The sequence below is a fragment of the Macrobrachium rosenbergii genome, chromosome 15, assembly GCF_040412425.1.
Source record: "Macrobrachium rosenbergii isolate ZJJX-2024 chromosome 15, ASM4041242v1, whole genome shotgun sequence".
Lineage (NCBI taxonomy): Eukaryota > Metazoa > Arthropoda > Malacostraca > Decapoda > Palaemonidae > Macrobrachium > Macrobrachium rosenbergii.
The window spans coordinates 53,441,859-53,463,187 of record NC_089755.1 but is presented as its reverse complement, the minus strand read 5'-3'; the positions used below and the strand labels follow the sequence as shown (position 1 = coordinate 53,463,187).

Genomic DNA, 21,329 nt, shown 5'->3' with positions numbered 1-21,329 from the left:
TGTTTTGGCGTGAGACTAGGGCTATAAAATGAGTAGTACTGCGCAGTGACAGGTAACTAACATGTGCTTCTTTCAACAGATGTGTTGTCGGAACAGTTTACTGAAGAAAAAAATCTGGAACTTGTTAAGCCACTTTCTCATGAAACGAGACAAAAGGGCAATGAATTAAGTAGCAAACCTCCACGTATGTATGTGTATGTGTATGTGTGTGCGTGTGCGTGTGTTACTTCAGACACCGAAAAGTAAGATGTGAAAATCAGAACAATTGTATTCGATAGTTTAGTTTCATCTCATAAAACGCTAAACACTATAAAATTAATAAAAAGTGAATATACTCTATATAAATAAATGTTCATGTTTCAAAGCCAAAGAAGGCGAGACAAATCAAAGCGAAGGAGAATTTATTATGCTGCATAAAGCCACTTATGAAGTTTCCCCCTGAACTGGGTCCAGCAATAAAATGATGATTGAAGCAATCAGTTAAAGGGTAATGGCTTCATAAAAAAAAGATAATCACAGCAACAGAAGTTATAACATTTCAGTGATGCTTCAGATTGTGATGAATGTTCCGTAGAATGTATAACAATGCAGTAATGCTTCAGGTTGTCATGCACATTCCGTAGAAGTTATAAAACAGTGCAGTAATGCTTCAGGTTGTCATGAATGTTTCGTGGAAGTTATAAAACAGTGCATTAATGCTTCAGGCTGTGATGAATGTCCTGTAGAAGTTATAAAACAACGCAACAATGCTTCAGGCCGTGATGAATGTCCTGTAGAAGTTATAAAACAATGCAACAATGCTTCAGGCCGTGATGACTGTTCCGTAGAAGGTATACCGATGCAGTGATGCTTCAGGTTGTGATGAATGTTCCGTAGAAGTTATTAAACAGTGCAGTAATGCCAGGTTATGATGAACGTACCGCACAAGTTATAAATAGCGCGGTGATGCTTCAGGTCGTGATGAACGTTCCGTAGAAGTTACAAAACAGTGCAATAATGCATCAGGGTGTGATGAACCTTCCATACAAATGATAAAACAAAATGCAATAATGCTTCAGAACGTCACGAATGTTCCGTAGCGCAGACGGACATTCGCCGTTTAGTCCACGAAAACATATGTGTCATGCCAGGGAAGCTTACGGAACCTGACGCTGGCAGTGGCAGGTCTGCGGCCAGTGCAATCTGAACGTCCCAAAACGTCGACCGTGTGCGGGAATTACAGTCACCGTATTAAAAACGACTCGCATTTCGATGGAGGCTGCCAAGACGTAGGTTACAATACGGAGGGGGTGCTGTAATATGGCTTAATTCGGGCCTGATTACAGGGAAAAGCCTTCGAGGTCCTGGACTCGGCGAAGCCCAGGACAGTTTTGTCGCGGATTTTAAGTCTTTCGAAGCAAGTAAGTAACAGTAACAATTATTTACTTATTAAAAATCTATCTGCATTAAATTATTGCGTAAAAAATTATTATTTTGCAAACGTTTTTGGTGTTAATGTCCTCCGTACGGTGTCATACGTAGTGGAGGCACCACCACTTGCTGCTGCCTGCACCCTTCTGCAGGCTACGTAAACCTGCCGGCAGTAGCCTGCCGTAGGGGAGGTATAAATTATCCCCTAAGCCCAAAAAAATTACTTTTTAGCCTGATAGAATGCCTTTAGATGGGTTAGGTTGGTTAGTCCATGTAATCTCGGTATAGGGCATACCCTAGCCTACCTGCCCCTAGCCACAGCCCCCGAATTCATATTTTAAGTCTTTTCTGTATATTTATTATATTTACTGCCCTTTTTTACGTTTTTACATTCATCCTCAAGGTGCTGGTACTAAATGTGGCGCCTAATTTACACGTCCGTCAGTGCACCTCATGCTGTGCACTGTAGGCATTACTTGAGGTTCTTTGCAGCGTCCCTTCGGTCCCTAGCAGCAGCCCCTTTCATTCCTTTTACTCTTTCTCTGTTCTTATATCTTTTTTCCATATTACTTTCCATCCCTTCTTAACGGTTGTTTCATAGTGCAACTGCGAGGTTTTCTTCCCATTACACCTTTTGAAGTTTTTTACTCCCAATTTTCCTTTAGCGCTGATTGGCCTCATAGTCCCAGCACTTGGCCTAGGCCTGAATTTTATATTCCTTTCCTAATTTGAACATAAATGTGTAGTTACTGAACCAGAGGGGCACAGTAGTAGTCTAGTTTTACTAAGTGTGGTTTTTGGGTTTTGGGGAAAAAAATACCAAGTTAAATACAAGGATATATTCAACCTGTTCTAACCTATGTTGCCAGGCCCATACCTGGCTCAGTGGTGGCAAAGCCCTCCCCAAGACCCTCCACCCAATGTGACTTAGGGAAACTGTAAATTATAATAAATAATGGGGTTATGGCGAGCTAACCACACTTAACCTAACCTAACCTAGGTCACCGGGTCCATCCCTCTTGTTTTTATTCCTCAGAAATGGAGATTTTTTGCATATTGAACAACACCAGGCTTTTTTGCATAGCACCAGAGTCGCCCAGTCCATTCATGCTTGATCTTACAACCATTCCAGGCGTCTCTCACCTGTACAGTTAGAGCTTGTGTAAAGCTGAGCTAGAAAATACTTTAGCCTTTGTTCGCTGGTTAGCATGCGTGTGTCCTGATAAGTTCTTAGTAGTACGGTATTTTTCAGAATGCTTGATATCAGTGCCAAACGTTCTGTAGCAAAGCATTGAAATAATTTGTGTTTTTCTTGTTTACACAGTTAAAGGGATGTTTTTTGTGTTGATTTACATCACGTAAGTTTAGTATGGTAATGTTTTCTTTCTGTTTTGTAGCTTTCACAATGGTACCAACGCCAACGCCGACCCCATTGGAGAGTGGGAGTGGAGGGGGCCCAATGGAAGCTGTTGGAACAATGGGCGGACAAATGGGGACGATATCATTAGGTGTATTGATACAGTACATTAATCAGAGGACTTACTCTGATCTATTGAACTTAGCTGAAATGTGAGTACTGTAATACTTTTTAAATTTATCATAGCTAATTCTTTGTTTTCACTTTGTTTTTAATATGAGATTTATAATTAATTTAAAATAATTTTGTTTAAAATCATTACAGTTTTGTAACACCTTTTAGGACACCTAGAAAATTTACTTTTATAGAAAATTTACTTTACGGACACTGGGTATTTAAATATTTAAATTACTGAGATCTTTGATTTTAACTTAAGATGTGACAATAATATTGTGTGTATACTATAGTACATATTCTTGTATGTGATGTTTCTGATTTTAATTAACTAAAATAACATTTAAAAAATAGATTTCTAGTATGTGTACATTATGCGTATTACTCTGAATTTGTATGCAGCTGTCATAAAAAGCTGCATTATTTTACTTGAGAATAAGATATTGTTTTCATTTCAGCTTACCAAGAAAGAGTGACGTGGAGAAGAAAGTTGATATTGTCCAGTATGCCCAGAGAACTAGACAGCTTTATGTTCGCCTTTTAGCGCTTGTGAAATGGGCAGCAAGTGCTTCCAAAGTGGACAAGTGCAATGTGAGTATTGCTTTATCATATTTTTATTGAAGTAACTTATATTAAGGGAACTGAATTTCCCGTGTTGGAAAACTTTGATGTTGAATTTCTGTTTTCTTTGGTAACCAGTGAAGTATATTGGGTAGAATCTCTTTCAGGTTGATTTGTATTATACACTGTACATGGAATAATATATTTTCACATAGAAAATAAATAAATGTATTTTCATATAATTTTCAGTCTGTGTTGGTTACCTTACATTTTTTGGTTTTGTTTAGTGTCCGTTTTCAGCTAGGTGGTACTGGAGTGAATTATGTGGAGTGCTTCTTTTGTGTGAATGATTCATTTAATGTACTCACTTTCCAGCACATAATGGCATTGTTGGAGAAGCAAAATAACCTTTTCACCGACACAGCTGATAAATTGTATCACATAACTAAAGGCGATCTTGTACGAGCACGCTTGCCTCATTTCCACATCCCTGCTGCCGTGGAAGTTCTTACAACAGGTGAGAGATGGTTTCTGTGTTATTGCATTATGTCAGCCTCTTTATGAGTAATGGGATTGAAATATACAAATGTATTTTCCATATTAGTTTCCCTGTAATATAAACTAGTAGGCACATAGATGTTATTATATGGTTTTTCTTTTGATTTCATTTCCAGGAACATACGACAGACTTCCCCTGACTATAAGGCAGCGTATTTTGCCTCCGGACCCCATTACAGCCATTGAACGCAAACACACACTTACCAGATTGGAGCAAATAGTTCGCCATCGCTTAGTGACTTTCGAACTTCCACCGCAAATGAGAACGTTAAGGGTGAATATATTTCTTCTAGTGAGACAGTGTAAAGAGATAGTTTTACCAAACCACCAGTCTAATGAGGAGTCAGCTTGTAATTTTGTTTAAATAAGTGAACACTGTAAATTATGGCTTTTTCATATTTTAATGCTGCCTTTTTCTCTACTCAATACCAGATTGAGAATGGTCGTGTCAGGTTCACAGTTGATCACGAATTTGAGGTGAGCTTGACCCTAATGGGAGATGGAACCTCAGAACCTTGGAGGCTCTTGGAAATAGAAATTCTTGTGGAAGATAAGGAAACTGGGGATGGGAAACCACTTGTTCATCAAATGCAGGTTTGTTACAAGTTTTGTTTTTTTGTACTGTTATTAAAGTTTATATAATATTTCATGTAGAATTTAAAGTTGTTTAGTTTTGTGAGAAATATGAAGGAATGGCTATAAATGCCATTGAAACTAGGTAAAACTTATTTAGAGTATTAGGTATTCACTGCAATTCAAACCATTCAGGAATACTCAAGTGGTTGGGTAGTACTTACAGTGTGTCTTGTGTGGCATATTGTAGATGGTACTGGTACTAATAGTTTTTAGCAGCATCCTTTTGGTCAAAGGTCCCTTCCTACTTAGCTGTCCAGCTTCTTCAACTTATCACGCTCCAATTTTCACCTCATTTAAGAACAAGCTCTTTGAATGAGGTAATGAAAGTGAGGAGATGGGACTTAGTGGTCTTGTTAAACTGACTTTTAATAAAGTTCTTGATTACAGCAAACTGAAATATGGTTTGCCCATATTTAATTTGTTGTAATGGATCATTATATCCAAGATGAGCTGGTAAATAACATTACAATAAATTACATTACAGCAAGGAAAAATTCTGTTCGAGATGTAAACAGGAAATGATTTTTACATTTAGAAATATCCCATGTATTTTGAAAAAACTGCTGATTCAAGAAACCCCCAATTAGAAATCGTACAAGGACAAATTTTATGATGTAATATGTTATGTGTCAGGGATTGTATTTAAAAACTGTTACCTATTCACAGATCTCCAGAAAAATAATGGAAATTTTGTTTTTTGCAGTTTTGTATGAGAGAATTAGGTTACATAAAAGTGATAATAGAATAGCAACAAGAATATTAAATGTATAATGGTAATGGTAAAATGTTAGATTATTTTGTAAAGTTGTAGCCATCTAAATCTAATAAATCAATAATGCAGTTTTCAGATGAAGGTGTGTTTAGGTTTGATGAAAGTAATGCAAAAAAACTAATATTTATGCTTTTGTTTCAGATTGCATTCATTCATCAACTAGTCCAGTCCAGAATACAGGATAATCCAAATCCTCTTCATGAAACGTATATGGTGTTGCATGCATTTTGTCAGGCTCTTCAACTCGAGGTCCTTTGTGTACAGACCAAGAAGGTAACTGGATGTGTCTTTCTTGTACAGTGTTGCAATTACAGTAATTATTAATTATAGGTGAGTTGCTTAACATACAGGCTATAGTATATTGGGTACAGCAGTTTAGATAAGTCTTTGTTTACAGTCTAGGCTTTGTTACTTATATTGAACCCTAGTAGGTTATTGTCTTCATGAGACTGGATATTTTTATGTAAGATTTTCCAGTGTTTGTTTGTTTTGCCTGAATTAACAGAGATTTTTGTTTTCTGTGCATCGTTCCAGACTGTGGATACCAAATTGTGTTTTTTCTGCAATATTTAGATAAATTAATATTTGTAGTTATGGTTACTTTAATTGTAAACAACTTCTGAATCACCTCATTTGTCTCGGCAGCTTCTCGAAGACAGATTAGACTATCACATCCGCATTGAGGAGTATCTGCAAGGCAAATCTCTAACTCTGACTTATTGGCGGGAATTAGCACAGCGTGATCCGTCAGCCCAGCTTGGCTATCGTCTTACTGTTCAGGTTGATCCTACAGAACCATCAAAACCTCTCATGGTGCTTCACACCCCTTCTTTAAGTTCAAAGGTCAGTACTGCAGTAGACTACCAGTGGTGAAGTACATTCTAACTGCTACTAATGTTGTTGTCTCACTTTTTTAAGTAATTGGCCTTTCTAATATACCTAGGAAAAATACAAATAACTTATAATTTGATAATTGTTTATCATTTTAGAACTGAATGATGTAGGTTCTGGCATTAAATATTGTCCATCATTTTATCATCATAAATTAGCAAAGCTTAGGCATTTAGCCATCTGTTTCTTTGCAATAACTAGGATATGTAATTTTATATACCGTAGAATGTAGAAGTTATTTGTACTGCATAAATATTTTTAGTTGAATAAGAAAATTAGTGTTAAACCTTGAGTACACATTTTTCTCAAAATATCATATTGTATTATTGTTATTTTTAAATTTTTTTGGGGAGTGCAAAATAATAGGACAAACACGACTTTAGATTTATGCTTTTCACATGAAACCTGGGCTAAGCGTGAAGATTATTTCAGGAATCAGAAATAGCTGAAAGAGCAATACGAAGTGACCATCTTTCCATTGAACGCCTTCTGGTACACACCATTTATTTGAGGACCAAAGCACGGCTCTCTGACCTTAAGCAAGACTTAGATTCCAAGCTTGGCGCGGATGCTGAAAAATGTAAGTACAGTATATTGATATTTATAAGCTGGAATGTTAATTCATCATTAATTTTGTTAGTTGTACTTCGTACATTTACATTGTGTATTTGTTTAAATCTTTTTTATCGTGGACAGATGTTTTCTTTATTGTGAGAGCTACCTAGACAGGCAGTTTGGTTCCCTTGCTTGCCGTTGCACAAGGGTTATAAAGAGTTAGGTCGAACTTAAAAGATGCAGGTCGAACTTAAAAGATGCAATTGTTAACGTTTTTAAAAGGAGAGAGGTAAAAGATGCTAGGGAAGAATTCTGTTTCTTTGCAACAAAGGGTAAGAAAAATGAAAGAATCAGATAATCTAGAAATTTTTTATTTGAACAACCTTGTATGAGACCTGATAACATACTGAGTGATACTCTTCCTGTACAGTTTACACTTCTTAACAAAACACCGTCCCTTGAGCTTTCAGATCAATGATCTTTTTAACTGTTGTCTAACACTAACTAGGGAAACACTGAGGATATGTATTTAGTAGACAAACTGTCTTTGATTCAGTTGTGAATAGAACAGAAAGCACCTCCAGCTTCCCATTATAAAACCCAGGAACCAGCTTGAAAACTTAAGCAGGTGATAATATCTAAAATGAGTTTTTTCCCAGATATTAAATTGCATAATATAAGTTGAAGCGAGGTATTTATTTTCCCTTATTTAAGGTAGCATTTGCAGCATGCTGTTATTGAACAGGAAAACAGTAAGGTATAGGAAAAACATTTAAGGGGAGAGACTTGAGTCTTTGAAAAAGAAAGCCCGAAGTACATTAAAGGAAGTTTAATAGTTCTGTTAATACAGACCTGATTTTGAAAAATTTAAATTGCACGTTTTCAAATTATTTCATGGTAAATGATTTTGCATCTTGTCAAGTACAGGTTTTTGTTTTAATGATTTTGCATCTTGTCAAGTACAGGTATTTGTTTTTTTCTCTTTTAGGTCAGCTTAGTGGCTCACCTGCAGTTCTCCATGTTCCTGTGTTGCAGCCAAACCTTCGTTCAGAACAGTTACTGATCACTGTGGATACTCACACTGGAATACTTCTTCCCCATGTCCCCCAGTATGACAACTGTCCTATCATTGCGGATTTGCAACAAGCGCTGAACCAGGACCGAAGTAAAGTAGATGATCTCATTTCTGAATTAAGGTATTGTTGTATTGTATTCTGTTTAATTTCTGTGTAGGGGAGATTTAAGCTTTTTAAAAAGTTTAACCTTGTTGAAATTACTGGTCAGGAAGGAGACGTTTGTTTATGTGTATCCTACTTATTGGCATAATTGTCACTGATATAAATATAATATGAACCATCTAACATCAGTAAAAGTTCCAAGGAAGATAAGAGTTCTTTTATGTTCAGGGTTCAGAGAGTCAAGTATCATAACTCACATTTCCAACTAATAAAAATTATATAAGGGAGCATTCAAAATTAACTATGACACCTGGCAACCTTTAAGGAAAGCTGTTTCACTTAATATCCTCATAGTACCTTCTTTAGAGTCTAGTGCTCTCCCAAGGTAACAGAAATGATCTGCATTTTCCATGCTGTACCCTTCCACCACATCATAGTGCTCTGCTTCCTTCTTTTCCCCATTTGTTCTTGAGAATTTGTTGTGACCTCATGAGAATTTCTTGTGAAACTATCTACTTCATGTCATATAGAATACTGAGTTCATCCTCTTGTCTTTCCCACACCATCCACATGACTGTCCAGACTGTTGTTATTTTTCTTTGCTTCCTTTCCAGACTCCTTAGGCTTTGATTTGTTTTCAGTCCTCTCCATTCCAGTCTTCCACCATATAAACATTTGTACAACTTCTTTCTGTTATTGTGCTGTTAATACTAGGTTATCTGCACGCAGTAGCACCCTGAGTCACCTTCCTCCATTCTTTCATAACTTCATCCACAAATGTGGTAAAAGAAAAGGACCTAAGGCTGAGTGGGTCACCCATGATCAATTTTTACTTTAGGAACTGAAGTTTGGCATTGGAATTTTAGTACCTGTGTTAATGTTTGTGGTACTTTTGTAGGTACTGGCTGATGATGAGACGCACAGAGAAAACTCTACAGCATCTTCCAGCGACAGCTCATGAAAGACTTCCCTTGATGTATTATGCAACACACCCATTAAATACCCTCGGAAAGCACAAAGCGTACATCACATTTCATAAGCACCCTGGTTATGTACTGGTAAGTATTGTAGTAGTTATTTGTTTTAATTTATAGGTGACATAAAAGTATTTATGTGGTGACTCTTGCTGAAGATGGAATGGTGAAGATTGGGAAAATTACAAGAGGAGTTTTGTTAGTAGTGGTTGTGGTTCAGGATGATTTTATGTTTGTGTTTTGAATTATTTTTTAAAGTACTTCAGTGTATTTTGCAGTAAACTTTTTTAATTACTGTATCACAAATGCCACATTTCTTTTGAGGAATTGGATAGCTAATTTATTTTGAATAATATACAATTACTTGAATGCCATAATTTTTCCCCCAGATTTTAGAGTTCAACGAGAAAGAGGGTAGTCCATGTGAGGTTGAGCAGTCACTGTATTTCATGGTTGTCAAACAGGCCAGTATTGAAGATAATCCTGATGATGATACTGTGGAAACATCTTTACCAAAGTCATACATGCGAGCATATGACTTAGAAAAGCTTGACTCATTTGTATGCACTCATGGTCCTTCCACCAAAGTTGATGGTAAGTCATGGTGATGAACCTTATTAAAAGCTAAACCAAATGTAAGTGTTGCACATTTAAATTAAATGGATGAAAATGTTACCACTGGAAGAGTAGATATTATTGATTAGGTCTGAAAAATTACAAGTACCAGATATAAGGTGAAGTTTTACGATAAAAAAGTCATTGTGAGATCCACTGATCATGGATGTAAATGAAATATAATGCTATTGCCATACTGCACTTCATGTAAAGGCATTTAGAATCGTATAATCACCAAAATGAATAGATTATGCATTTTTCATTTTCAGTGGTCGAGCCAGGGGAAAGAGCACTTGGAGGTAAACGGAAGTTACAGCAGCGTGCGGAACCAGCAAGTAAACGTGTCAAAGTACCCGCTTACTTCTTACCTGATGTTGCACAGTGTGTTGCAATGTGTGACATGAAGTTACCACTCATCCATCTTTCAAGAAAGGTACAGAATTTTAATGTATTTTTACACTAATGACAGGTGCACCAATTTTAAGAATATTCTTTAAAGTGGGACTAGTATTTATAAGAATATGTGTGTTTTAGTATTTCAGTTGTGATTTTTAATGTGTGGATGGTACTAAAAATACTTCATTCAGTAAAATTGTGTTTTAAGTTGGAAAGTATAAAAGTGTCATCAGTAAAATTTGACAAAACTACCATAATTATATCCAGGCACATGCTTGAAACTAATACAATATTCAGTTATCATGGTGAAGATTTTATTAATTGTAAGTTTAGAGATCCTGAATCGTATATGAACATGTATAGCAGAGTAAATTTGTCTTTATGACCCTTTTGTAGCTTCTTGGCTCTTTGGGAATATGAAATCATGCTCTGACTTTATATTAGTTTGTGTATTAAAGAATAAATGAGACAAATGAAATAATAAATTGCCTCCCAAGATGTAAGAAAGCAAACAATTTTTTTAGATTTTGGTTTTTTAGATTTTATCTTGAAAAATGCATTTTAAGTGTCTTTTTATTTTAAAGTCTTAGAGACATTTTAACCAAGTTTCATGCATGCAATGTGAGCTGAACAATTCTGCCCCTAAATCACATTCATCTCTTGAACCATCTGTCACACTTCCTAAACCAGTGTTATGCCCCTGTCATGCTTACAGTCACCACTACATCTTCACCTTTATACTCTGTAATGGTTACTATCAGAATGGAAAAAAAAACTTAGTTATGAGTGAACCCGGTAGCTTTAACACTAGATAATTTACAGTGAATTTTTCAACAATATATATCCATTCTATATTACTTCATGTCTCATTTTTTATGTAGATATAATTTTGAGCTATAGAGAGATAAGAAAAGGGTGTTCATATCTTTACTTATGTGCTTTCTGTTCTGAAATGCACCTGTCTTGTTACATATGGCTATGTATTTATCATTATAGTCTTAGTATGTTATAAAAGATTTTTATTATATTGTAATGGACCATGTTCAGATATTTAACAATCACGGTTTTGTCTCCTACAGTTACGAGAACGGAATGTATTCAATACTGGAGAGCAAATTGAAGAGGGTGGTATGGGTGTTTTATTAAGACTAATAGATCTCCCAACCACTGAAAACCTGTCTAAGAGCACCATCGTGGCATTGCGTAAACATCTACTTTCAGCCTCTATTAGGACACAGGTAAGCTATTTGAGCTGTTAAAATTTTGTTAATACCAATCTTGCATTCGTAAGTCACTTGCCAAGATTTTTAACACCGTTGCATCTATGTATGTTATGTACTAAACCTTGAACATTGTCATTATCATTGTAGCTACTCAAGGTAAACATATTCCAAGAAATTTTTCACTGTTACAGCAAGCAAAAGGCTCGAGAGTATTTGGAATGGAATACCTCTTCACGCATTCCCCCGTGTCAAGTCTCCACGGTCGTGAGCAAGGCCCCCGACGCTCTGTTTACTTCACTTACGAAGTCACCAGTGCTGAAAACATGAGTGCCACTGTTGATGCCATATTAGCAGACTGGATTGTGATCTCTTCGCTTTATGAGCTTGTTCTTACTTTTGCTGCAGAACTTTCAGCTTCGAGAGGTAATCTTTTCACCTTAGAAGTAAATGTAATGGTATCAGACTGTAATCATGAATTTTTTGTTTTTATTGAGAAAGATTAACAGATCTGTTGTGTTTACCATTACTCATAGTTTACTAATATACTGATATTTGAAAATTTATCCTCTTGGTTATGTATCTGGATTGGCTACTATTCAACACCTTTTTGTCTTATGCTAATGAGTTTAATTGTTAATTAGGTAATTTTGAACTTTTAAGCAAGAAAATTTATGTATGCATTCTAAAAATTTGATTGCCCCCTATTCAAAACAATTTTCTATCTTTTTCAAGCTGGTGTTGAATCTGCTGGTAGCAGCAGCAGTTGCAGTAGCAACATTGCTCCCAAAACACTGAGTGAAATGGTTCGCGTCAAGTCCTTCAACTACAAAAGTATTACTGTCGCGTACGGGGACAGCTTTGATGCATTTGTTGTCCTGCGCTACTGTGCAGAAAAGAAATCGTTCGTTTTAAGTTTTGGTAAGACGATAATTCTTTCTTGTTTGCTGGTGAAAGGTAAAATGATGCTGGACTTGACTGTAGAGTTTATGGAAGTGGTAATTATTCCTTTCTTGGATTGTGAAGGTATTGCTAAGGAGTCACATATAAATGAAGGCATAATCTGAATTAATGAGAATTAAAGATAATTTAACCAGATCGTGGAGCTGAAAATCTACTCTTAACAGGGCTGACAGAATCATCTTTCCTCTTATGAAAATATCATGTATTGCCTTTGAATGTGTTTTAGACAGCCACTCATCCTTTTTTATACGTACTGTATTAACGTTGCCTAGTATTGTGCGTGTAATTTTAATGTCTACCAAGGGATATCAGAAAAGAAGGACCTACTTTTAATGTCCAAGATGATGTATTAGGTTGGAGCTGCAACTGAAAGCATGCCCTTGAGGGATAGTTGTGTTTAAACCCCTCTGTTATATTAATCTTTTTATGCATGAGTATAGTGCTTTATAAAGTAATCACATACTCTCCCCCTATTCAGCTTTATGTTAATTTTTTGACATTTTGACTGCATTATTATCAGAAGTCTAATTAGTTTATAGATTTACTTCATTTGCTTAATATTCCAGCACTATTTATTTATTTGCTAATTTTGCAGGAATGAGTGGAGAAGGGGTGTGGGCCACAAATCCACATACAGTGATGCAAGACCATCTTCAAGACCTGGTAAACCATAGAGGCCACATGGGCCTTGTTGACTTGGCGATAACTTTGCATCACACGTATCATCCTCTTTTAGCAATTTCCAAGCTGTCGCCTACGATTCACCTTGGAGTAATTGATAAGGTAGTTATTTTCTGTTTGTTCTTCCATGTACAGTGTTTTGTGGCATTGGCCTAAAATGATCAGGTTAAATAAAAAGATTGGTTACTCATATTGTTCCTGCAGTAATGCTTCATTTCCTATTGTGAAATACAGCCTTATTTTATCCATTTTAACATTTTTATGGGGGATATATGACGTCGTAGTTCTTCCGTTACTGAAAAAATCATTCTTGTTCCTACAGCGACAGCAGCCCATCAAAAACTTCACCATTCTCCCTCAGTCTCCCACGAGGGTCAGCATTGTGTATCGTAATGTATATTGCCTTAATGTCGATATGCTACCTAATGGCTTAGTAGCAGTCAGAGATGGTGCATTCAGCAGCTTTGATACTTCCAAGGTGATAGAAGAATTTATTCCTGTGCAAGGCCTAAAGGTAAGGATCATTATGAAAGTTTATGGTTCAGTTTTAGTTCAGTACTGCAAATTCATAGTTACAGAAATAAAGTAAACCTGTATTCATAATATATGTGCCTTTGTCCGTGTTTTATTTTAAATTGTTCATAGAAAAAGGCTTTTCGCTTAAAGGTAGTAAGAGGTTTTGTTTTGTACTTTTTGTAGGCCTTCTTGAGCAAGTATGTCGATGAGTCTGCTATTAATAGAAGGCGCTCACAGTCAGAAGATGACAATCCACCTACACCCATTCCAATGGATGATACTTCATGGCCTACTCCAAAGGCTGGCTCACCAGCTCGTCATGGACCCATGACCCCACCAATTTCTTCCAATCCTCATACTCCGGCAAGTCCCCATCCAGGTGGCATTACCCAGGTATGGTGTTTTGTTGTCTGAATGAATGTTCATTTATAATTGGTCAGAGGTACAGCATCCACTGTACAGATGCTTTCCAACTTGTGCCCATGTTATATTCCTGACCATTTGATGTAAATTGGGATGGACACAATTTGGGAATTGCATATAGCATATGTATTAGCTCCCATGTGTATTCAGTAATTTACATAATTGGCTTTTTCTCTTTTATTCATCTTTTAGAAAAGTTATGCAATATTTCATGTTTGTATTCCTTTTGTGGGATTCTTTTTACTTTTTGCATATCATTCAACAAATTACAGTAATAAATAGTACTTGAATGAGACCGCTGGTGTATGTTTTATTTTTTAAATTATAGCAAATGAAAATTTTTTACAATTAGGTTAATCAAAAGTGATGGAGATTGTTCCTTCTTATATTCGATCCAATGCAAACTGGTGAACCTAACAAGTCCAGTAATCTCATTACATGTTGACTGTAGGGATGTGTTATAGTTTTTGAGTAATAGTAATCATCCATTGTATTTTGTGTTTTTATTTCTCTGAAAACTCATATATGCAAAACTCTGATACCCTTTGAGGTGAAGCTTGTGTGTCAAATTCAAAGTATAAAAACTTTTGCAGAAGGGAAAGAGTGATGGGAATGCAAGCTAGGCAGCTCTTTAAAAGGCAGATGATGAAATTTAGTTTTTGCTTTTTATATTCTTCATGTGGAGTATTTTGTTGTACATGAGAAAAGTTAATGAAATGTATTTTTCAGCCAAGCGCACACAGTGGCTTTGTTTCAAGCCCTGCTACAAGCGGTTTCTCCCTTGCGTCTCCACCGTCACTCCCTGGCATGAACCCATCACCAGCCATGTTACCTCATCAGTCTCCTGGTGGCGGTTTTCTTGGGGCAAATTCTCCATCTGCCCCCCAGCATAGTGTGGCTTCACCTGTTGGGTTCTTAGCCCCATCTCCAGCTGCCCCTCACTCAGTTCCAATGCATTCCCCGGCATCTGCATTCATGCAAGGTCCAGGTTAGTCATCCAGTTTTTAAGTATTTGTCTGCTAATGATGATGATAATAATAATAATAATAGAAAGAGTCAGTTACTTAGCTACATAGAAATATGATATTAGTATGTCTGTATGTTCATCCACAACACAAGATATATTTTGAATCCTTGCAAGGTGAGGTGCATTGAAATATATTTTAGTTCTTATTGGGATAGTTACACTGTTTAATATAAACGAGAGTTTTTAATTTGATGCAATATCCTGTAGCTTACCAGAATTCTGTACTTGCTGGGTACATTATTGTGACACATTTTCAGATAAGTCTCGTTAGTTGAAAGTTAAGTGCAAAATGCAGCACATGACTAAGCATTATATAGAATTACCAATGGTTGTAGGATATCTTGAATGTTTAGGTGTAGGCTGTACATATTGTAGGGTCTTTGATACTTACCATATTTTGCTGCCTGTCAGAAGGCCAGAACCCCAAAGCATATGATAATTGGAGAGGCTGCTGTATTTTATGAATTCATCTAGGAAAATAATTGTTTTTACAATAATGTTTGCATTAATTTTTCAGTTGGTACGTCGTCATCGTACACATCTCGAGTTTTACCCAACAAGCCATATGCAGCAGCTGTCCCAACCACTCTAACGCATGATGCATTTTATACACTCTGTTCTCCTGCTCAGGTAGTTATTTTTCTTTTATTTAAATGATGCAGTGATAGTAATACTAATGAAATATTTATAGCTGTAAATAAATTTCACTTTCATTAATATGGTTTCATCATGTGTTTGGAGTGTTTTACTGGATTTGATTGTTATTCTGCCATGTTTAATTTCTCATGGTAGACTTTTTTGTATTTTTCTTTAAATAGTCTGCAGTTTTAGTAGTTTCTGATATAACTTTTTGAATATATTATCAGTTGTATTGATAAGAGCAGAATTGTAATAAAGAACTTTGGCATTTCAGATTGATGAAGCAGGAGACAATAGTCTGGTGTGTCTATTGGAACAGTTCCTTGGCATGACATATCTAAAGAGACATTTCCAGCAGCAGTGCCGATGTGAAGGGGTAAGAATTTTCCAATTTGCATTTGTTTGTAAAACTGGTGTGAAAAAAATTTGAATCATAGAAGATTAATAAATTATTTTCATAGCAGAAATCTCAAAGTTCAACATATTCTTATTGGTTTTTAGTGCTTGACAAAAGATTGAAAATAAACTATGCAAAATAGGTTTTAGAATCCTAAGCTTAAGCAGATTTTGAGATGTTTGCAAGAATTCTTAATATTTATGATATATTTTTTATTATTAGTTATGTCGTAAACTGAGATCTTTTTGTGTTTTAGATTAAACCATTGGGTGATATTGAACCAGGAAGTATCCAGTTCAAAACAGACACCCTTAGTTGTCAGATGCTTGTGCAAAGCTCTCCTGCGTACAATCTGGTTTTGAAGTTACAGCCTTTGCCAGAACATACTGAACAGTGGACCAGTGATGAGTTACAGGTAAACTCAAGACTTATTGTGGTATATAGTTTTTGCCTTTATGGGGCTTTCATTCACTTTTAGAATGCTCATTGCTGCACCTGGAGGGAAAATCATATTATTATTATCATCTTCATTATTACAGTATTACTAAATAGTTTAAGCAGACCATAACATTCTTAACCCCTATGTGTAATCCAGAGGTTTAGCCAAGAGACATCACCTTATTAAATTTCATCCTCCCTTTTACGGGTGATGCCCTGAATTTGACCTGCAGCCTTGAATTGGAGAATGAATATGCACCAACAATTTTGATTTATTTACCACTGTGACAAATGTTTTTAGTATCTCAGAAATATTCCCCTTGAGAAGAGTATTGTGCTCATTTACTGACAATATTGAATTTCAGGTACTTGAGAAGTTCTTCAGCGTCAAAGTCCTCGTGCCGCCATTTAGGCCTTTTGCTGTCCAGTCATTTTACAGCATCCTAAAATTCCCCATCAGAGTTTTGAAGGATTGCATACGCATCATGCAGTTGGAACTGGTAAGTGATGGAAAATCAAAGAAGGTGCTGTAAATATCCTCTCAAGTTTTAGATAGAACCTAGGTACTGCACATGCGTGTGACGAAAGGAATGAATAATTAATTTTGTATATACCTCATGTATCCTTTAGATATTCATGATAAAAGGTTTTCGTGGAGGTGAAAAATACTCATAACGAATACAAAAGTCAAAGTCCTTTCAAAGAAATAGTGAAATGTTCTTTTAGCAGACAGATGACTTTTCTTTTTTTTTTGCAGATGCCCACACCACAACAGCAGCAGCAAATGAAGTGGAATATTCAGTGGTGCTTGACTAATCCCCCTATTGGACCTCAGATTGCTCCCCCAGGTCTCTATGTGGTAGTTGTATCCCGCAGCAAAATCTTGTTTTTCGTAAGTATTAAGAAATGGGTATTATTGTTCGATCTCTAATTATTTGTAGACGTTTAACTCTGATTTATAGCAGAATTGCTTTTCCTGTGTTATATATCTTTCTTTACCTGTCTTAGTGTATTTGCAGTTAAGTGATTTGCTCTGGTGCAAATATGATTGTTTATAAAACTTAAGTAGGTTGGGGTTGGATGGCAAACTTCTTCACTCGTTATACAAAATGAGGATAGACATAAACCAGAAGAATTGAAAGAAATTTTGTTGTCAGTCAGTGCTCGGTACTTAGTATTGAAGGCAGTTACAGTGGGCTGTAGAAATAGTCACTGGGATATTTCATGTGCAGATGACAGCCTTAAGAGCAGACTGAAGAAGAGGTTGTGGAGTTGATTGAAAAATGGAAGAGTGGAATGGGGAGGAGATGAGTGAGAAGCAGTTTATAAAAAAGTTTGGCATTAGAAAAACACGCAAAGGTAAAAAGTTTCAGGAAAGGGGCTATGGGTGTATTGTTGGTAAGGTGCGGGGATGAACTTGGCACTGCATAATGTATGCTTAGGATTACCAGTTGTACATGGAACAAGAGATTTTCAGTGCCTGGAATGTGTTACAAGAGTAAATGGGGATGAGAGAAAGTGGATATATGTATTTGTGGACAGTTCTTAATAGCTACAGCTATGGAATGTTATGAATCATGGCCAGATTCAGGCAGGAAGAACATGGATAAGTAAGTCCAATAAGAGACTATTATAATATAGGAAAGCATCTGAACAATAGGTCTATAGTTTTAGAAGTACTGTATGTGGTCTATCCAAGACATTTTTGGAATACATAGATAAAACGGAATGCAAAAACACCTTAATGTTAGAAAGAAAGGCGACATGTCTCAAGTGCATAATTCTTTGATAGTTCTTGAATAATATTTGAATTGTACCTCTCAGCTTTTAGATGAAAGAAACCAAACTACAGCATCCAGAAATATTGTTGTGTGATTTATTTAGGTGTCCAGCAACAATTATTAACAGCATTGTGCTTAGAACTTTACATGTCTCTGTAATTTGTTTAGCTTATTTTACTTAAAGAGTAATTGGTAAATGTCTTTCTTTCTGTTTTTCAGCTTCAGTTGATAAGAACAAATATTCAGCTGTCTCCAGAGACAGAACCACCCAGTTTGATGCTGCCCGTTGTTTATGACACAGTAACAAACAAAACTCAAATGGCTGAGCGTCGAGAACAGAGTAATAACCCAAGTGTGACCTTACAGGTCATTAATGAAATCATGGGTCGTGTTGTAGTTCAGCAGAATGAATTGAGCTTATTCCCTTGCATTAGAGAACTTGTGTGTAACTTGACTCTAGGCCCTGATGGTAATGTCATTGCATCACCAGTAACGCCAGCTAGTAGTCAAGGTACTCCAACCTCAAGTGGAGGAACAGTGTCCCAGGCTTTAACTTCACCACACTTAGTAGCCTCTCCTCACATGTCATCTCCAGTAACACCAGGATCTTCTAGTGTCACAGCAACAGTTCAGCCATCATTAACCTCTACAATATCTCAAGGGTTGATGTCTTCGAGTACAGGTACCATTACGACAAGTGTGCCTCCCCTTACTTCATCAGGTATGATGGCCAACATGGCTCCAGGGTCACACTTTGCTGGTCCTAAGCCTGGTGGAACAGTTGGGCATATGTCACAAACTATGGGGACCATGGGCTCTATGGGACCACAAGGACCCATGCAGAATATGCAGGGCACTATGTGCACTATGTCTGGCATGCAATCTAGCCACATGCAGCAGCCAATGACTTCCATGGCTGGAGGCATTATGCAGCAGCAGCCGGGTGGAGGAACTCGAGGGATGCAAGGTCCTGGGCCTACAAATGTGCAAGGAGGTCCAACTCAAGTAGGAGTGGGCTCAGGTAATATGCAGGGTATGCCCACGATGCAAGGTGGAGGAGGAATGCAAGGACTGTCGGCTATGCAAGGAGGCCCTGGTGGAATGCAGGGTGGCCCTAATGTACAAGTGGGACCTGGTGGGATGCAGACAGGTCCTGGTGGGATGCAGACAGGCCCAGGTGGAATGCAGACAGGACCAGGTGGAATGCAGTCAGGGCCTGGAGGAATGCAGGCAGGTCCTGGTGGGATGCAGACTGGACCAGGTGGAATGCAAGCAGGGCCTGGAGGTATGCAAGGGGGACCTGGAGGAATGCAAGGTGGACCTGGGGGAATGCAGGGAGGACCAGGAGGCATGCAGGGAGGACCAGGAGGGATGCAAGGAGGACCTGGAGGAATGCAAGGTGGATTTGGAAGTGGAATGATGGGAAATCAGTTCAACAGAAATATGTAGAATCTCTTGACTCAGCTTATAAGAAAGGTTTCATACCTGTTTACCTGAAGGCTTCATGAACTCCGAATAGTGTTGGCATCACATAAAAAAAAACTGACATTTGCAGAGCAGATTCCAAGTGGATGGCAGCAAAGCAGTGCTTGTAAAGGAATATAGGATTGTAATGTTTTAAAATGCTATAAGTTTTGTTTAGTATTTTCAGCGTTAATGTACATAATTTATTGTTAGCGATAGTTGTATCTATATTTATTTTTACATAAATCACAGATTTATTAGTAAGACGAAGAATTTTTGAGTCAAGCTAATTATGTGCTAGCATGTAATTTTGGTAGATTTTGTGTGATTTGGAAAACATTGGAATCTTATTTTCTCAACATAGAGGAAAAAAAAATGAGAAAATTACTCATTATAGGAAAAGGAAAATCATGAGTGTAAGAGGAGTAAAAACCCATAGTTCTTGCAGAATCAATTATTTTTTGGGTATTTATCTGATGGCCTCTTTTAGGTTTTCATTTTTAAGATGGCCAGACAGTAAAGTGGTTTACTATTCGTGCTGACTGCTGTAGAAATCTCCTCCAAATGTGATAGGTATCCAATCCATTAGCATATAAAGGATATTCTTATAGCATATATTAGCAATTTTTATGTTAGTCTGAAATGTTAGGTGAGATGTTTTTAAAGGAGAGAGTTGACTAAATCAGCATTGAAGAGGTTTTTAAGCTTTGGTCTTTCAATATTATTTAAAGAGAAAATTATGTTAATGATTGGCATTCATGGAACAAGTTGTGTTAACAGGTATGTTTAGTTGGCTTTCAGTTTTGATTTATATAGACATTTCAAGTTAGAAGTGAAGTCAGAAGTATGTAAGAAGCTCCCTGCACCCCTTATGATGTGTATTCCATATATGTATATAATCGGGTATCATTACATAACTGGATTGAACAGTAACAAAGTAGGCCTTGTGAGCTTTTAAACATAGCGTTTGAAGTACAAGTTGTTGTCATAAAATGTTAAACTGACATCACCGCCTGCTTTCTCTGGTGAGTATTTTTTTATTCCGACGCTAGAGTTCAGTATAGTTGATCGCCTGTATTTCTTTCTGTTAGCTTTTCTGAGGAGTATTATCTTAGTCGTATATTATAGCAACCTTTGTTGAAGACCAAACATATTTACCAAAATCACCATGTTGGCATTGTTATATAACACAATAATATTCAAAATCATGTCTGGTTGTCTTGTGTAAGAGGACATACGGATTTATCTTATATTTTTTGTCTGAAAGACTTTATTTCTTCCAAGTGATTTTCATCATGAGTGGATCGTATTTAACAACTGAACTGTTGTCTTTTGTATATAGTTGTATATAATACTGTGGTGTATTGCTGTGTACTGTATTTGTAAATTTGTTTATCTTCTAGATTTATAGACATATTTTCTCTACAGAGGTAAAAGTATGAAAATAATTGGGAATTTTTTCCTTTTTTATGTCAAGCCTGAGTTTTATTAATCCAATTAAAGATTGTATAGATACTAAGTATAATTTTGGCATTTATGTGAATTAAGGAAATGCAAAGATAAAAGCCTAGAGAGAAATTGGAGACATAAGATTAGGGAATCCGAGATGCATCGATTATAAATAATAGACAGATGGATTGCACTGTTATGTCAGGTGAGACATGCTTAACACAAAATAGACTGCTGCCTGATGATTTATTAGT

General features: G+C 36.6%; 1 protein-coding gene across 1 annotated transcript; it reads left to right on the top strand.

Moving 5' to 3' along the window:
* Positions 1 to 1,118: 1,118 nt before the first annotated feature.
* MED14 (mediator complex subunit 14) lies at positions 1,119 to 21,102 on the top strand. The gene is made up of 26 exons (XM_067117914.1): positions 1,119 to 1,400; positions 2,808 to 2,979; positions 3,400 to 3,532; positions 3,878 to 4,019; positions 4,177 to 4,334; positions 4,493 to 4,654; positions 5,610 to 5,741; positions 6,114 to 6,311; positions 6,792 to 6,939; positions 7,903 to 8,110; positions 8,991 to 9,150; positions 9,456 to 9,660; positions 9,951 to 10,114; positions 11,157 to 11,315; positions 11,492 to 11,723; positions 12,033 to 12,218; positions 12,856 to 13,043; positions 13,264 to 13,455; positions 13,641 to 13,850; positions 14,610 to 14,868; positions 15,425 to 15,537; positions 15,821 to 15,922; positions 16,200 to 16,358; positions 16,747 to 16,881; positions 17,139 to 17,273; positions 18,382 to 21,102. The coding sequence occupies exons 2-26, from the start codon at positions 2,816 to 2,818 to the stop codon at positions 19,609 to 19,611; spliced, it is 5,274 nt and encodes a 1,757-aa protein (XP_066974015.1). The 5' UTR covers positions 1,119 to 1,400; positions 2,808 to 2,815; the 3' UTR covers positions 19,612 to 21,102.
* Positions 21,103 to 21,329: the final 227 nt, after the last annotated feature.